The sequence below is a fragment of the Oncorhynchus kisutch genome, linkage group LG14, assembly GCF_002021735.2.
Source record: "Oncorhynchus kisutch isolate 150728-3 linkage group LG14, Okis_V2, whole genome shotgun sequence".
NCBI lineage: Eukaryota > Metazoa > Chordata > Actinopteri > Salmoniformes > Salmonidae > Oncorhynchus > Oncorhynchus kisutch.
Genome location: NC_034187.2, coordinates 40,653,722 through 40,673,350, shown reverse-complemented (window position 1 = coordinate 40,673,350; position 19,629 = coordinate 40,653,722). Strand labels below are relative to the sequence as shown.

The window sequence follows — 19,629 nt, the reverse complement described above, 5'->3', positions numbered from 1 at the left end:
TATTTTGTCACGAAAAGATGCTCGACTATGCATATAATTGGCAGCTTTGGAAAGAAAACTCAAAGGTTTCCAAAACTGCAAAGATATGATCTGTGAGTGACACAGAACTCATGCTACAGGCGAAACCAAGATAAAACATCAACCAGGAAATGGGCAGAATTTTTGAGGCTCTGTTTTCCATTGTCTCCTTATATGGCTGTGAATGCGCCGGGAATGAGCCTGCCCTTTCTATCGTTTCTCCAAGGTGTCTGCAGCATTGTGACGTATTTTGTAGGCATATCATTGGAAGATTGACCATAAGAGACTACATTTACCAGGGGTCCGCCCGGTGTCCTTTGTCTAAATTGGTGCGTAATCTACAAGCTGCACGCAGTCAAGAGATGTGAAAACCACCTTGAGGATTGATTCTAAACATTTACAACATTGAAAACCCATCCCAGGACTTTTTCCAAATACCCCAGTATACCACTCAAGCCTACTAACGTCACTGACGGTCAAGCATAGCCCAGCTCATGCTTAACCGTCAATACTGTGAAATCAAACAATAGTTCACATTTTTAAACTGTCCATTTATATTTCCAACGGGGCTATACATTTGGGTGAGTCCGTCTGACAAGCCTCGTTTCACTGGCAAAAATACAATTAAACCATTAGTGTTCAGCGAAATAACAATGTCAAATACAGGTAGCCTAGTCAAATAATTAACATCCAATCACATTAACCGTTAATCTCTCATGGGAATTCCACTAACAGTCCGCTGCTGCTCATGTTGACATCTGTACTGATGGCACAAAAGCCATGACAGGGAGACATAATGGAGTGGTAATGTGCATACAAACAGTTGCTCCCGACGCCACTTGGGTACACTGCAGCACCCACCAAGAGGCTCTTGCTGCCAAGGGAATGCCTGACAGCTTGAAAGACTTTTAGGACACTACAGTGAAAATGTTGTCAACGCAAGGCCTCTGAACTGGCTGACGTGTATTTTCTGCATTATGCAATGATATGGGCAGTAACCATGTAATGCTTTCACAACATACAGAAGTGCACTGTTATCAAGGGGCAAAGTATTTACACTTTTTTTTAGATGAGCTTAAAGTTGTTTTTACTTGTTTGACCTCTTGCATGAGGAGTTTCTCATGACTGTCCTACCTGGGTGATGTTCTCCCCTGAATGATCTGAATCTAGGATTACAGGGACTCTGCAACTATGTACAATGTGCAGGACAAAATTGAGGCTATGATTAAGAATGTGGAGCTCTGTCTGTATTAACAAGGACAACACAGGTCTTTCCATCATATGATTGTGTGCAAATTAACCTAAGCTTACAGACAATGTCAAATGTGATTTAGCGAAGCACCGGAGTGAGTTGGATGCGCAGGTACTTTCCCAAAACAGATGACAAACTGGATTTGTTATCCCTTTCATGCCCTGCCTCCAGTCCACTTACCGATATCTGAACAAGAGAGCCTCATCGAAATTGCAACAAGCGGTTCTGTGAAAATTGAATTTAAAATCAGAAGCCACTGCCAGATTTCTGAGTATCCTGGCTTGGCAAATCGCGCTGTTAATTAAGACATTCTCACCCACATGGCTGTACACCCCTGGGGTGTAGGTCCTGGAAAGGTAGGCTTTTACTAAAGGGATCTGATGGCGTGAGAGCGTGCATTTCTGCACACAGAGCAGACCGCGGTGACGTGTTCATCTACTCGGTGTAAACAATCAAGTAATAGTAGTCATGTTCTAGGGTAGGCGAGACTCAGGCTTGAAGGAGGGGGGACGATTCAGGCATGGAAAGGAGAAAAGATGGAAGGAACATTTTATTTGGTAGCAATGCATAGATGACATAGGGCTGCAGTCAAACATGATTTTACAGTCAACTGCGAAGAGTCATGGGTCTCCAATTGCCCTAGAAAGGAACCAGTGGAAACAGCAAAGGGGAATAATCTAATCAGGTTTAAGGGCAGAGAGGCAATCTAAACAAGATCCATGAGGTCTGGGACAATGGATCATTAGTAAGTCTAAAAATAAAGAGTTCCGTAGAGATATTAACTGCTTCGTCCTCGTCCTGCTGCAGCTCTCTGGAAGAGGCAGTCCTCTTGACAACCCTGAGCCCTTACGTCAGGGAATAAAAACTGTGTCCAGCACACCACATAACAGGAGAAAGGATAAGAACTGGGACAGGCGAAAGCCAAGCCAAATCCAGGTAGGGATTCAGTCCGCCATAATGCTGTTCTCCATCCCATGACGTCAGATGAGGAAAGGGTAAGAAGCCGCTTAAAAATATATATTTTTAAATACACCACTGCGGTGGTGGAGAAGAGCATTCGCAAAGGTACACGTTTATCCACTTTGTAGCGGCGCACTTTAGCTATCACAAAGCTCATGAGCGAACATATATTTGGGCTTAATGCATTCCCTTCCAGTCCCAGACGATTTTATCCAAAGCGATACTCCACTTCAACAGTTAAGGCTTTGCGGCAGAAGGTATGAGAAAAGGGCTCTTAAAAGGTGAACAAAAATCTAATATGCGGGCGATTGGGCCATGAAAATTCATTTCTGCTCTTAGAGGACAAACAGCAGTCTCGTCAATTAAAACACTTGAGTTTCAGCTTCTCTATAATCTTGAGTTAGCGGCCAAGACGTGCATTGACCAGTGAGATGGATGACTGTGGCAAATCCTAGGCAGGCCTCAATATTCTCAGGGGCCGATGTAATTGCTGGGCCAAAACAAAATGAAAGCACTAAACTGCCATTGAAAGGAACGACACTGCGGTTTCCAAGGCGAGCCAGTGAACGATTTATGTTTGCAGGACTCTGCTAAGCAGTCGAAGTAAAAACCTCTGGTGCCAGTTCTTTGAGCAGATATGTTACTCAATAAACGACTGGAGTAACAAGGCCTCTCAATCCTCCATCTCTCCACTGGGCCTGATGTGAGCCAAGATAGGAAATACAACAGCACAAATTTGGTTTGGTCGTTCGATGCTTCACAGTACTTCCCAAACACAGTTACCTGCATAAATTGGGTAGGGACAAAGTGTAAGGCTGCATGGTGTAGAGAACACATTTCTGAAAAGCAGCGCGTTCTGCTCGATAGCAGTCAATGAGCGGGCGCAGAGCTGCTTCTAATGGCAGGAAAAGCATATCAAAGTGACCGCTACATGCACTGTGCAGGTCCTTTGTGGATAATTTCCACAACAAAAAAAATATATATTTTTTAAAAAGGGGTGAATCACCTCAGTGCAGAAACAGCACAAATAGACCCTTTACCAGTATCAAGCCAAACTTGACTATGAGCTGCTTATAGCTTACTGGTTGAGGGGATAAAAAAAAAAAAAACCTTTTCCTCTGATCGCTACAAACTTCTTCCCTGCCTGCTAGTTGAAGCATTCCGGCAGTTAGCCAAGGATTGGGTAGATTCAGTGTGTTGGTGTTCTGACGGAAGCCAACATCTGTCAGCGAAAGAGACAATAGCAGCGCTTCTGAGGTTGCCCGCGCTAGCAGCTGAAAATCTGACAAACGTGGCTTAATGTGCCTCTTGGCAGCGGGTTGCGGCAGCATGACGACTCCAATAGGATGTCATAGCTGGTCAGCGTGTCAATTAGACAATGAAAACAGACCTTCACACAGGAGGAACACAGTCATGCATTTGGGTCCCACAGCTTTGGCGAATCTCTGGGTCCGTGTACAGTGCCACAGACCAAAGCAGGCTGCTGTAGTCATCATTTCTTATACTGTTGGCAAGAAAAGAACAGGCAGTGAAATGGAAATTCGGCATGGCTGTGGAAGTCTGACTGGACAGCCAGTGAGTAGAAGGTAGGCGTATAGGCCTGACTCAACTGACTAATGCAGAACTGAAGTGCTAATTTGGCAATATTGCTAGGCAACATCTCAGCCAATGGTTGTCGCAAGGGAGGAGCCCCACCCCGTCCCCGATTCCATATGATTGAACAAAAAAGTGAAACCTGAACATTTGCGAGCATTCCCAAAGACTAGCTCTCCTAGTGCCAAAGCCTCCTAACCATTATCAGATCTGAAAACGAAGAGACCTCGGGATCTCTGCAGAGCTATTAAGCCCTGCTACTAAAATTAGAACAGGGGATCACCACATGTGGAACTGCTTTATGGTCTGGGTGCGAACGGGGGTACGGTATCAGCTCAATGAGGCATGGGAGTGCTTGTTTGCTGCACAGGGAGAGGTCTGCTGTTGGAGGACAGCGCACTCACGAGGGCCTGGCCAATTCAGAGCCATAATGGCTTCCCTCTTAATGGCCGCCGCGGGGCTCTCAGTACTCTACACGTGGAGGTACATTAGGAAGACACCCCCAGGGTGCTCACTAGCCATGTTGCCCTTAGCACCACAAGCCGGCGACACAGGGTAACGGAAAATACACAAACACCATTGGATCCCTCCCATTGGCAACCACATGCCAACATTCATGTAGCATAACAGTAATGTAAGGAGAAAAGGGTAGTGCTTGATGCCAATGGTCCACTCAGCAACTCCTGCAACTGATGCAATTCACCAACTAGTAATTCTAATGCAGCCACCAGTTTAATAAAACCAAAATAAAGATAAACATTATTGCTGCTTTTCTACCATCACAAAAAGGGATGGGTTATGTAGTGTTAAATTGGAAAGTGCTTTAAAATGTTCCCATCCATCTTTGGGGATACTTCTTGGAAAGAAGATTGGGGCCTGGGGGGATAAAGAAGCTCCCAAAAAATGCCTACATTTGGCTGCTGTGTTAAGAGGGAAACTCCACCCTTCAGCAGCATAACAAAAGAGCCAACAAACCCCTCTGCAGAGACACAATCTTACCAGTTTCTCTACAGACTTAAAGTGGGGTATTAATCTCACACCCTTTTATTCTCCCTTTTCAAGGGAGCTAATTTCAGACTTCACATACCACGGAATGTGAGCAAATAAAAAATAAATACACGTGCTGTGTGCTCGACGCACCCCCTGTTTATGTTAACCCACTTCCTCATCGCGATGGCTGATCCAGCAGGAGACACAAGCACCACCCACCTTCAGTCTGGCCCTTAGGCGCTCACCCACACTGCTTTAGAGAATACAAGCCATCTGCTAAGCATTCTAGGATGTGAGTTAACAGGGGGGAATAACAGGAAAGGACTGGGATGTTGGGCTGATTATGTGTCTGTTGAGGGGAACAGAGGCAGACAGAGGCCATGGCCACATGTTTCCACTGGAAGGCCTGTAACGATAGCCAGAGGAAGCATTTCCTTTCGGTGCTTGCCAGGGCAGAGTAGCAGGCTGAAAACAAACACACAGAACAAGGAAGACAGCAGCCACACCACAATGACAGGAAGTGTCCAGCTGTCAGAAGAGGAAGGAATGTGTTAAGAAAAGATAACCGTCCTGCTTCCTCCGAGCCTGAAGCGCCCTCATAACATCCATGGTTATGCCATCCTGTCACTCAGATGGCTAATTATCCCTGGACCCCAATTTTTTATTTATTTTTTACACAAGACCTCCCCGTAACCAATCCTTCATATTACCCTAGAGTGAAGGATGCTTGCACCTAGCAGTCTTACAAACCTTCAAAGGCAGCACTATAGAATAAAAAAAATGAAGTCACTCAGAGGTCAGAAGAGCAGGGCACGTATTGTCACTGTCTCGATGGGGCTTTCCCCCAGCCATAGAGCCGGGCAAAAGCAATCTGTGCCTTTCCCATTGGATGTCGTTAGTCGAACGGTCATTAAGGCGGCCTTGTGACTTACTGGTGAAGGGTAGAGGAGCAGAGGGCTCTCTCCATCACATACATTGGTGGGAAGGGTAAGAGACAATGACGCACAACAGCATTTCTTTGGCTTCAATTAGCAGGGATAGAGGTCATGCTATGACAGGGAGGGTTTACACCAGGGCCGGAGAGAAACAGACTAAATGCTGGTAGTGACATAATGGCCGCAATGTGATGCCTTGGGGCAGCTAGACAGAATAACATGCTGCATGCAAGGTGGTAACATCACTGTGCAGCTCTGGTTGAACCTGCCAAAACTTGTGGCTCAACAGTGGCTGTATATGAACAGGCTGTGATGGGGGATTGTGGGATGGAAAACCAGCCTCAGATCTTTGCCTGGTCATCCCCTAGTAAGCATAACTACCAGTTCGTGTTGACGCTGAAACAAGGCGCTCATCAGGTTTTGGAAGGGGGGGGGGGGGGGGGGGGTGCAGAAGTGGGTCAGGATATCATAGCATCAAGCAAACAATTTCCACCCTGATCGGTCAGCAGTGAGTCAGGAAAGCCATCAGAGTCCCTGGGCATGCTTAAGGGTTTAGGCATTGATTGTTTTCAGAGTGCTGGCTGTCTGATGAGGATGGGAGGGATGAGAGAGGAGCAGGGCAGTCTGGTTTGTCTAGAGAAACCCAGAGCAGGGGAGGCTGGTTTGAAGAATGGGTGACCCAGGGCTAATGCAAATAGACAGGCCTTTAATGTCAGCACTGGACTTCAGATAAGAGGAAATGTACCCCTCAGGCAGAATTACTGCCATGCAAGAGACAGGAGAAAACAGAGGGAGAGAGCACTAGGAGGAAATAGCAAGCAGCATTCTGTGTGTCAGACTTCGACAGAGCGGAGAAGGTAGGCTGGCAAGTTAGTGTTACGGACTTCTCCCCACGCCGATGTAAAACGGCTTAGGACAGCGTCAGGGACATTGGAGTCAATCACAATTCCCATGGAAAACTAGACACTGGTCTGAGCATTCGTAAATGCTGATCGCGCCGCCCGCGTTGTGCACATTTATTTTGCGCCGCACACAAATGTTATCCAATCATTTAATCCAAACCTGTCGCGCACGTCAAGTAGATACCCGTGTGGGTGATTGAAAGATGAACCGAGGTCCACACTCGAGTCCAGTTAGTGACAGTAACGCACCTTAAACTTAGTTGCCAACCGTCATATAAAGTCCACAGAAGGCTGGAGGAGAGATTACTGGAAACTAACTAGGTTTCCTTTTATCGGTGAATTAATTGTCCGTAAAGAAAATTGTGCGACTCAATTCTAGAAAGATTTTAAATTGAAATACGTATGCATTTTTTGGTAAAATAACTTAATGTCTATATCCCAGAACAAATTATCTAATAGCAAGCTAGCTAACTAAATGTCTGTTAATGTTTGTTTTGACCAGTCCCCAAATTAATAGATGGTTCAGAGTTCATTTTGACATTTCAACCTGCGTGCCATTATCACATCTGGTGTGGATGGACAAAAATCAACATGCACATGGCCAGTGTAGTCAGCATGTTAGTGTATGATACATTCATGTAAAAAAAAAAGTGCATAATTTACCAGATCACAAAACAAAAAATGCAATAATACTCATTCTAGCAGAGGCATGTGGTGAGGGGAGGAGGAAAAAGGAACCAGAGCCGCTCATCAAGTGTGTCAGATGGTCAATAAAAATTTAAGGAAAAGGGTTGAGGAAATGCTCACACCACCGACAGTTTGAACCAGTGTCGAGCGCAATCTGTGAACTTCGAGAGGAGAAAATTAAGGTGGGAAAAAATAAAAAAAATAAGTCTACCAGGCGAGCTGGAGAAACGGAGAGCAGTCCATCGCTGCAGATTAGGGCCCCGAGACGATACCTCACCTGAATGTGACAGAACAGCCAATGCCTCTGCATCGATTCAGACGCCCAGAGGATACGGACTCTGGCCTGCTGCACACAGCAAGAGCATTGTATACAGATATCCCATTATAGTAATCTTATCTAACACAATTTCTCCCCTTCTCCCTAGTAATCTATGTGAAGGGCCACTGATTTCATCGGCCCCTACTTAGTGGACAACGGTTGTAGTGGGTACTAGCACGGTAGTACCATTGGTGACAGTGGGTTGTTGGCCCTACAACACAAGGGATCATTGTGTGGAACTGAGGGGGGAGGGCAACTGACCTTCCCCTCAGCCTGGGAGAAGACCTCATTCAGAGCACATATGCATTCTCTTTATTGCCCACACCCTCTCAGCCTTGCTCCCCTTTCCATTCAGTGCACACAATCAATCAATTCTCTGTGCCTAGAAAACACACTAACCCTTTCATTAGGGCCACAATGATTTCCCATTATTTTCCCCCTGGGAATGTTGTTTATGCTTTCATTTTGTGTAATGGTGGTAAATAAGCTTTTGTTTCCCCAATTAAAACCCAAAAAATTAAAAAACAAAAACAGCCATTGTGTTTGCTTGTAATCTAGTAAAATCTCAAACTGATAAAATCAGGCTAATCCTAATCCAAAATATCAGAACAAATACTTCTAGAAAAGAGCCACCATTCAACCTGCCCATATGCAATTCTATAATTTCATACAGGTGCTCACAGCCCTACTGTAGTTGTCAGTCAGTTACATTGAGAGCAGAGGAAGGCAAACTTGCAGAACACTGCTACCGTCAACCTCCTGGTGCTCTGCCGGTATTACCGGATGCTGTGAGAGGGGGGGGGGGCAAGTTCAGGGTAGGAGACGGGACAAGGATGCACTGACTTGAGCAACTGCAGTGTAGAATTCAGCAACTATCACCACAAATTGCTTCAAGGTACCCTCAACCGCAAGTCTCGATTTACACAAATCTGTTCTTCGGAATTAAAAAAACAAAACAAAAACCTGTCAGCTGAGCAGAGGTCTACACTCACTGCCAGGATGAAACTAGGCTAAGGCTTACAGATTGAGAGGACTAAGCCACATTCGTACTCAACCACCAAGGTAAAGTCAGTCTTTACAAGACAGGCACACCCTTCCACAGACAATAGAAAGGAGTATGTTAACAGGTTGCTGGAGCTGTATGGCAGGAGAAACAGATGAAGGAGCATCTTACTCAATTGACTCAGACTAGAACAAAAACAAATGAGACAAAGAGTGTTGGAAGGAGTGGGATGGGAGCTATTCGAAGGAGTCGTGTGGACGAGGGAGGAGTGAATGGAGATTTATTTTTTTAGCAGTCGCAGGTGGACTCTTACAACTCACAGGAAACGGGAGAAACAGAAGCACCCTGAGAAAGAATACTGAACAAAAACACATGTAAAGTGTTGGTTCCAAGTGTTGAAAAAGATCAAATTATATGCACAAAAAGCTTGTGAAATTTTGTCACATTCCAATTAGTGAGCATTTCTCCTTCGCCAAGATAATCCATCCACCTGACAGGTTTGGCATATCGAGAAGCTGATTAACCCCTAATCTACAATTTCCGCAACCCCCCCGGATATCAAATTAACATAGCTAGTTTTTGCATGGGCTGAGTCTCAACCCCCCGCATCTGCAGTGAAAGGTGGCAGAGCTAGAGCCGTATTTGTCAGACCATGAGACATCCCTAGAAAAAGAAATAAAGGCATTCACAAAAATGTCTAGTGTCTCAACGGTTTGGCCTACAAAGTATTACGAACTTTCTACTGAAAGATGACTCATGAACAATGGCGTTCTCGATTCTGCTCTAGGGTTCTTCTCAAGGTTCCCAGTAACAGTTTATTTCTATGAAAGTATGGAGATACGTCCCTTTTAGACACTAAACTAGGCAACAAAAAAAAAACTGTTTACTGATCTCTCAGATATAGGACACACACTAGGACAGATTGTGTTTTGGCCAGCTGGTTGTTCCATGTAGTGAATCTGTTATTCAATGCACCCATTGGTTAATAACAGAAATGCCTCTATATTTTGATGCCTCCGGGAGTCTTAAAATTCAAAATAGCTAACTGATTCTTGGTCATACCATCTTAAAACAATTCCATGTCTTAGCTTAGAACCCCCATCCCTGGCTCTAAGAGGGTTAAACAGCATGATCATAATAGGTAAACCTTGTGCTAGGGACAAAATGCCACTAAAATGTGTTGTCAAAACACAATGCCTCAGATGTCTCAAGTTGAGGGAGCGTGCAATTGGCAGAGCTGTTACTATAAGTCGCCTCCGTCGTTTTAGATAATTTGGCAGTTGCGTCCAACGGGCCTCAACCTCAGACCACACGTAGCCAGCCCAGGACTTCTACATCCGGCTTCTTCACCTGCGGGATCGTGCTGAGTATTTCTGTCTGTAATAAAGCCCTTGTGGGGAAAACTAATTCTGATTGGCTGGGCCTGGCTCCCCTGGGGGTGGGCCTATGCCCCCTATTGATGCTCCCCTAACCAGTCATGTGAAACACATTACACAGGAAAAGGGACATAAATGAGCAGGGCTTTGCCTTCAGCCATTTTATGAAGCGTCGAAACAGGCTGGTCGTCTTTCCCAGAGACTAAACCAAACTTAGGCGACCCTTTCTGCCTGAAATGGGTGTTACTTCCTTTGGCTAGGCACATTTCTCACATGCACAAACTAAGCAGAAGAAGGGATAGGGCAAAGTCTAGGGAGGATGAGCTCAAGCTAAAACATTCCAAAAACAAACAAAAGAACCAAGACAGCTGTTGTGACATAAGTATTACAACCAGCCGCATAGGCACGGATGGGCCCAATCAAATCAGATTGAGCAAAAAAAAAAAAAAATGACTCCACTTGTCAGTGTTCCAAACAGGACAGTATTTGTCTTTACCTAAACATGCACACGCTATCTGATTGAATTCATAGCTAGCAGTAAACTGGGTTAGTCAGTTGATGAAATAACAGAACAGGGTAACCGGAAAGACATTGACACACCTTACGGATGGCCAAAAATACACTAAACGACATACCCCCAGTGCACTGCCTGCTATGAATTCTGATGGTGTATTAGGGTCCTATCAAATAAGTTTGATTTATTTTCAGTTCTGTTACATTTTATCAGGTATCCGTTCAAATTTTTTTCCAGGTTCTCACTAAACTTTATTTTTATAAACTCTATACAAAGTGAAGACCAGACATGCGCGCACACAGAGGCATTCCTGTTCCGTTTCAGGAAAGATGAAAACACCACCGATGCATATTGTTAATGTCTTATGATCACGCTTGGCAAACTAAGTTCAAAACACTTTGTAGTTGCATTGTGCTTTAAATATCTGGAATCGGCCTACACTTTCCACAACAGGGATTTTATTAGGGCCCTAGTGTATGCACGCATTTGGAACAGTAAACTCTGTGCTATTCTGATCATTTGAAATATAGTTTCTTAAGACCATAGCCATGAATTTACATTCTAAAAAAAACATATGGTCCTCAAAAATCAAGTTAATGGTTTGAGTACGATCAAGTAGCACAGTGCAATAGTAAAGTAGCCTATGCATTTAATGATAATTCAATGATTTGAGTAGTCCAATTTCCAAACACACAACGAACTTGGCTACGTTACAGATTACAACGTCTCTAAACTGTCATGTCCTGTTCGCGCCATGCATAATTTGTTATCCAGTGTTCCAAATGCTGTGCCATTTCCCTTCTGACAGGAAGTACCGTGACCTTGCTTGTGGAACTTGGAGTTGCTCAAGTTCAGAGAACAGCTAAACTGAACTCAATTTTAAATTAGAAAGAGAAAATAAAATGTAATATCCCATAAATGGCTGCCAAAACGCAGAGTGGCTTGGGTGACAGAAAAAGCCAGACAACTGGGGCAGAGGCGGTTGTGATAAGACCGCCCCAGCACTCACGGGATTGTGGCCCCGAGATAACAGGGCAGGCAGGGCCTGTTGGAGGATGACTTCATCAGCTGAAGCAGGGCTGTGGGCCAGGCTGAGCTCACACAGACAACAGCATGCGGGCATCAGATAGTCCCTGGAAGGGGAGGGGGGGGGGGGTGAGACACTATGGATCCTGGGACAGCCTTGCACTCACCCTGTCAGCCTCCTCTGGCTGCCCATTTTATTACCCACGGAGAGCACAAGGGAGCAATTGAGAAAATCAGGCCTGCAACTCAGCTTTACAACTGGTCGCTCAGTGAATGGTCTTGTTAATTAAATTCTATCTTATAAGTGGTGCCTTGGGAGGGAATCAGAGGCAGGGGTGTGGAGGGGAGGGTGACAGAGACCCATAAAAGGTTTCAGCCTGCACAACAACCATGCCCTGATCCCCCTCCCCAGTTGAGAGCTTTTGTCTCAAAGCCCCAGGCACCGTCTTACTTTGCGAGTAGCACTCAATCTTGTTTGATGGCAAATTGATTGCGTGTCGAAGGTTAGTGCAGATCTAGCCCTGCCCCGTGCTTGCAAAGGGTCACCCTACGGCAGGAAATGAAGTGCCTCGGCAACGGGTAGGGACTTGGTATAGACCGACAGAACCGCATACTCTTCTGTAATCTTTATTAAGGGCCAACTCTAAACCCCAACTGTCCCAGGGGACTTCCAGTGCCTAAACAGATTCACTCTAAAAAAAACATGACAAATCACAAGGAAGCATCTGATTAAACACCAGCAACAAACCGTAAACACAAAACTCTATCCATTGTGCTTCGGTTTGCGGGGAATCAGTCTGCTCTAACGTGTGACTTGAGCAACAAGGGTTAGATGGAGATTGTAGAGAGACGGCCTTTGAACAAAACAGATTCGGTTTGAGTAAAAGGTCATCGGGTTTGGCATCCAAAGATGACTAAACAGTCTATACTGATTTCGTGCTTACCCGCTCTAAACCAATTGCCTGTACTTCAGCTGCCTTAGAAAATGTTATAGGATCTCCACGCCAACAGAAAACTTGTTTAAACAAATTGCAGTGTTTGCTTGTTGGGTTGATGGTAATGTAAAAATGATAATAAAAAAGACAAAAACATGGCAGGTGTCACCACAGAAAGATGACCCGCTTTCAAAAATGCCTGTCAAGTCAAGTGACCTTGACTGGCTCAATACACAACAGCAATATAAAGGACCTAGGCAGCACACGCATCTTGGTGCCGAGCTAAACCAGGGAACCGGGAGTAGTTGTTACACAGGGGGGTCATAGGGGCTAATGCTCATGATGTTGGCTTTCCCTCGCCATGGAAACAGCTGCGCGCGCACACACCAAGTTGAAGGCACCGGAATGTGTGTTGTATACGAGTGTGTCCGCAGCTGTCAGCAGAGCTCTGAAGGAGAGAACCTTAACTTCCTTCCTCTTCCAGTCGACTTTGCTTCAGCTGTTCAATTTAGACAGAGGGCATCTTGTCATGTGGTCACGGTGCATTTGTATGTGAGATGAAGCAGTGTTGAGTAGCGCCAGCATACCAGAATGACTTCAATACCAGGTTTCGTATCATGGTAAAACAAAGCATATTAGCAAGTCACAATGGCACTTAATACAGACAAACTCAGCTACTGTGCTATTCAATCACCAGACATCTTTTAAGTTTATCACTACGTTCAAAAACATACATTCATTATGCAGAGTTTAATTGATTCATGCATACATTGCTTTTACCAATCTAAAGCTGCATTTAATGTTAGAGATTTACCCTTCAAATAAATTATATTGATAGACTGGGTAAATCAAGATGTAGCCAAGGCCCATTGCATTGTAATGTTCTAGCCCATTCTTCCTCAGCTCCCTACTCATGTTTCACAAAAGTTAACATGCAGCCTAGACTCCCAGTGCAGGTTAATCGGAGCAGACATGGTGCACTTGCGCTATAAAGAGTACATTGGCTGCTCTAATACAGACTTGATCAGCGAGACAATTTGACAAAAGTAGCAAAATTCTACAACAGAACCATTTGACATGTTCTTGCATTCAAAAAGTACAGATGTTTGAGCATACCATGCAACACTACCTGTGAGTAAATTATTATTCTCAATATGAGAACTTTCCAGTGTACTTCTCCATAAGAAGTCTTGACAAAGACAATGCTGCTGAAACATGAAAATAAAATGTAACGTTTGTTTTTCAAGGGTATTTCCTTCAGCCAACTCCCGTTGTCATTCAGTCACTAATCAGCAGGTACCAGGGTCACCTTGACTAAATGTACTAGACAGGTGTGATTCCTATAGTGCCACTTCCTATGCAACCTAAATAGAATCCCAGGCTGTAAACTACTTCCTGGAAAAATCTGCTGACACCTCATTGGAATCAAATTATTCACACAATAACCCAAGGTTACATAAACAAAATCACTGCAGTCTGCAAGCTGTCCTCTCAGACAGAAATCATAATGAACTGCAACGTTTATCCTCGCCACCTACTGAAACCGTGGTCTGCATTTGCATAACCTGAATGGCACGCAAATGTACCCCAAACGACTAGCTTCCCACTGTGATTAATAGCAGCAGTCTACTCTATAAACATCATGCTATGGCATGGTAATGCTTTTCCCTACACTCAGGTGACGTTTGTACTCAATATTACAGCAGTGCACTATAAATGGGGATGGGCTCACGCCAGAAAGTGCAAGTCCAAAGAGTGAGCAAAGAGGGCTGCTCCTAGACAGCCTCCTGCTCTGGGGTGATTTTCCTCACACACACTCAACATTTGACAGTGGGGTAAAGTTTGGGTGGCTGCTTTGGTAAGCCCAGTAAATTGTAGAGCTGGAAAAGAGACAAAGGTAGGGAACATGTGAATTGTGAAACCTCATGTGCAGCCAGGGGGGGGGGGGGGGGGTCTCTTAAACCTCCCCCCAATGCTTTTGAGTAACAAGCCCAGGGTGGTGCAGCAACATTGGGCTGCTAGGTAAGCGGTCACTGCGGCCAGGCTTCCAGAGCTGGTTGGGTAAACCAATTCAGCAAGAGACTGGTGCCTGGTCCCTTTTCCTCTTATCTGGAGGAGTTTGGGTACAATATAGTGGGGGTAGGGAGGCAGGATGAAATTCAGGAGAAAAAAAGGCCCCACAGTTTCCGGTCTCCCTTGAAAAAACAGCAGGGAGAGAAGGAAAGGGTTGAGTGAGCAGGGGTTAAAGCAACAACAAAAATCCCATATATATATATTGTTTTTTGTTGTTGGTAGAACAGACAGCCTAATATATGCAAACACGTCTCATCGCCAACCACTCCACCTGGGATTTTTTTTTTTTTCTCCCTCCAAAACAACCTCTCCAGAATTCAGTTTAGAAATGCTTAGTGGAAGATGTGAGTTTATCTAAACTGGCTTTATGGTAGATGGGAGCTATTTCAGATGTCAGATTTCAGATGTCACAATGCAAACAACTTGTTTTACAGGTGACAACACTCCTTTGATTTAACTGGTTGGTAAAAATGTGCACCATGAGATACACATGACACATTTTGGTTCTATATTTGGAATAAAACTCAAGTCTTCAAAAAAAGTACTTTCCCAGACTAGATTCAACTGAATACATTTCGCATTACCAACGCACTATAGCGACACAAATTTTTATTTCCAGAAAAGTGACTAGACGTCAACTGTCCATATCAGATAGATAAGGGCAGGACAGTGAGGGGGAAGTGGCGCTCTCTAGCGTCACCTACTCAATTACATAAAACACACACGACTCCCGTTATGAATAGTACATTGGAGGGTTTCCCAAACTCGGTCTTGCACGTTGTTTTTTTGCTACACAGCCGATTCAAATGAGATGGTTAGTCAGCAATGTAGTTAGGGCAAAACTGCATAATTGTATATAACAGAAATAGGCCGCAATAGCAGTAGATAGTTATGTAAACTATGCATCTGAAGTGGCAGACTAGAAAATATCATGCGACAACGTGGCTGAGACGATGGCACTGACAAAGGCATGTAAGAAAACACGACCATAGAACGAACAAACGACACAATTCCTACATAGGCAGTCAATATTTTTTCGCGGTTAATAAAACCATTTTTTTTTTTAAAGCGTAAAGACCACCATTATCTGCAAATCTAAAGAACCTCGAAATATTTTCACGGGAAAACAACCACTACCGAGCCATTGTTTCGAAATCCGAACCGCAACAGTGTAGGAACATTCCGATGTGGCGCAATTCCATCAGGCAGCGGATAAACAAGTAGCGTATGCGTGTTTATCCCAACAAAAACTAGCTGTTATGGGGCGAATACAGGCAGATGCATTGTGTTTGATAGGCAACTTTTATCGTAAGGTTGTCCACGAAGGCTGGCACGTTTTATCCAGACTTTTTTTTTTTTACCAATCCATTTCACACGAGTTCGATGAAACGTGGAGACTGGCTCTAAAAACAAACTCTTATTCACCCGTAAATCAAACTTGACAGGATAGGCTACAATAGAATATACACTGGTAAGAAAATGTCGAGCTAGTTATGTCGGTCCTAGCTAGCTAGTTAGCGGGCTAAAAACTTTTACTTCGTCGTCACATGTATAGCCAAACATGTTTAGCTACAAATAAATTGAGGTTTGGTTGGAGAGAAAAACCCCGGTTGATTGGTGCACGAAACTAGTTTCACTTCCTCGAAGTTATCAATTTGTAAAGTTAAAAGAAGAAGTTGTGTGGCGCTCTGCGATACTGTAACTCGCTAGCCTGCCATGTTAGCCGGGCTATGTAGCTAGCGACCATGCCTGCGCTCTTTGTAGCAATGCCCACTGAGTTCGAGAAATACGCTTTCCCACCCAACCTCCATTTCTCAAGGCGACATTTACCTTCATCGAGAAGCCTCTCAAGGTGTGTAAAGATGCCGCACAGATTTGGCAAGCTGGTCATCAACTTCTTTTCGTTCAACAATTGCATCAAATAGTCGGGACTCGGCCTCGGCCTCTCCTTCACTTCGATCTCCCCGACCATCATATTTGCGTCGAGAGTGCGAGCGAGCCTCCAACAGAATCCTTTCTTATGAAAATAATGTTTAAAAAATAAAAAGGCTCAAGAAGAAAAAAAAAAACTTGCAGATCAAATCCTTTGTTCCCCCCCCAAGTTTCGATCGCTGTAGTTTGACGACCCTGTGTGTAATATCTGAATGAAGTTGTTGTTCGAGGGGGGAAAAAATAACCACTATCTCCTCCCAAAGAGTTCGTTCGCGATGTACTCTCCTCTACTCTGTGCGCCCAGGGACGTACCAATTTAACCACTGTCAGTGCGAGCGAGTATTAACCGAAAGCGTTCGTCCTCCTCTTCACCTATTGGCCAGAATCGCTTTCAAGGGACTGATGATATAACCAATAATGACAAGGTACTGCACCATGAAGGCGGTGACGTGCCAATAGGTATCACGAGCTACACAGAGATTAGAACCAATACAGTGCATGCAATACAGTGGACGTTTATTTACAGATTTCATACACAGGTTGTATCTTGTCGTGTCTCTTTAACGTTTCTCTGTAACTACCGATATGTGCTATTCAGAGCCCTAAATAGGATATTTCGGTAGTTTACAGCTAAATCAAAAGCATAGTAATGCTTTTATTTTATATATTGCAAATGAAGCATTGTTACATCTAAACACTTTGATAATGATTCATGTTTTAATTTGATGGAGATAATTATATTCAATATTATGGTACACCCCCCCTTGCATCTTCAACTGTGATATGATATAAATACAATTATTAATATTGGACATACAACCAACAGTTGTATTATTAGTTGTGTGACCAAAATAGAAAACAGCTCCCTAAAATACCTCTCAAGGTCCGCATTGGATCAATGTGACAATAATCAGTATATGCCTAGGCTATTATAACAGGCCTGCCCCTTCCTTGGACAGACCTTTCCATATCCATTGAAGCTGAACTCAATGCAGATGATCAATAGCCCACACAATGGAGCCACCTGGGTCGTTCCCTAATTGTCTGATTCAAAGAAACCCTGTCATGTTCTAATTTTGGCAGTTGTCGACTGAGCGGGGCCCACCTAAATCTGCGAATTTGACCTGGGCCCCTATTCAATTGGTTCACTGTAGTCGATCAGCCTTTGTGGAAGTAGTCCCTCTGCTTTGGCATATGAATAGTAACCAGCTGCACTGTGACCTGCTTTAGCCATCGTGTCAGCCCTCAGTGATACACTTCCTTCCAGGGCCACGTTCAGTTGTTAAACGTTGTCAAACGTTGCAGATAGAAATGCAGTGAATAGCACCGACATAATTCCTTGTTCTACATGCTGGAGAGCATTGTTTGTTCTACATTACATATTTCTATATGAATGTTCCAAAACGTGTCCTGTAATTCTAAAACATTGTGTTGTTGTTATATCTGTCCCTCACACTAAGCTGCTACAATTAGCCATCTCAAGCTGTGGTACATCGAAGAAGACAACAAAGTAGAAATATCATTAACACTGACATACCAGATCTTAAGACATTTATCCACATGATTGTGTTGCCATCCGTCAGAAGGACAAAAAGCCTCCACCATGCAATTTACGCCTGGGGTAAGATATGTGTGCCCCCTCTCTTCCAATTACCAAAGAACTGCTGTGAATGTACGCAATACCGGCGGTGAAAACACATCACAAATATCTGGATTTTTATTTTTAAAGGATAGATAACTGGATCAGGCCCCTTTTACTTAAAGGAGAGATAACACACTGAGCAATACAGGGGGGGGGGGGGGGGGGAAACTAGGAAGATAGCAAAAGAAACCCTTATTTTCTGTGACTCAGAGATAGCCAAATTGTTCATGGTGTTTGCTTTATGTTTCCCTTTTTCACCCCCTCCCCTATTTGAACATAGGAATTTGAACAACAACAAAGTCACAGATTTCGGGAATCAAAAAGATCTGGCATTTATTTCAAGCTTTGAAAATGTGTTTATTTTTTTAATCTCCACTGGCGCGCATGGTAATTTGTACCTTGCGCCTGGCTTTGTTTCTAAGTTGGGTCACATGCTCGTGGTGTGGATGTGTGTGTGTGTATGAGAGAGATTGACTGTCTTGGCAGCAAGCTAGTGTAGAGCTGAGATATAGTGTTAATCACCCCCATTGCACCCCCAACCCCTGTGTTTTTGTATTTGATTTAATAACACAGGCTCCTTTTAACAATTAATCCAATTATTGAGGCTCCGGATTATTTTGTGAACATGCGTTCGTTTAGCTCCTTTTGAAGAGGGTGTTAAAGGGCCACTGAGGGGCCACAGTTCCTGGCATCAGAGGCCACTGCCACAAGCAAGTCAAGGAAATTATTCCAGCTAGGTTGAGATAACACTGTGATAAAGCTGTTGTAACATTCTCTATCACAGCAGTAGTGATGCTAAGGCCCAAAGGCCCTGTTAACAAACATACACACAGCACAAAATGTGCGTAAACAAAACCCATTTTCTCTCCCATTTGTGTTCTTGTGTTCTATAGCCTACTACTGGATACCTACAGGCAAATATGCTGCCTGAATCTGGGTCAATTACAGACAAATCCATGGGAGAGAGAGAGAGGGTGAAATAGAAAAGAGAAGTGAGCACATTGTTTGAGAGGCTGGCGGTGGTTTAAACAAGGCATACTGTACATAACACACACAAATGAACCCCAGAAGACCTCTGAGTACCTGAGATGATTACAAGTGTGTGCCTGTGTGGTTGTATGTTTGGTGGGGAGGGGGTTAGATGCAGTGTGTGTTAGTGCATGGGGGGTCAATAGTATTCCTCCATTCTCCACAGGTCGGGGGGGGGGGGGGGGGGGGGGGGTCAGAGGAGGCTCAAAGTGGAGCGGCTCCTTTCCTTTCTTTTTTACCCTCTCATGTTTTACCCATCCTCAGCAATCAGCAGCTCCGTCAACCTGGGTGGTGGTGGATTAGGACTCTAATCCAGTCAGCAGCGTGGCGACAGATATCACATGATGGATGTGGCTACCCCGGCACCAATGCAGCGCTCTAATCAAGCCCCCGGGCAGGCGCTGTCTGTCCGTAAATGCCACAGGTCACAGGCGCAGCTGGTC

General features: G+C 44.3%; 1 protein-coding gene across 5 annotated transcripts in view; it reads right to left on the bottom strand.

Moving 5' to 3' along the window:
- Positions 1-16,840, bottom strand: part of qkia (QKI, KH domain containing, RNA binding a) — an 83,108-nt gene extending 66,268 nt beyond the window's left edge. For all 5 annotated transcript variants that reach the window (XM_020500833.2, XM_020500836.2, XM_020500835.2 and 2 more), the window contains exon 1: positions 16,414-16,840. In XM_020500833.2, the coding sequence (XP_020356422.1) occupies positions 16,414-16,558 (145 nt within the window). In that variant the 5' untranslated portion in view covers positions 16,559-16,840. The remainder of the gene's footprint in view (positions 1-16,413) is intronic.
- Positions 16,841-19,629: the final 2,789 nt, after the last annotated feature.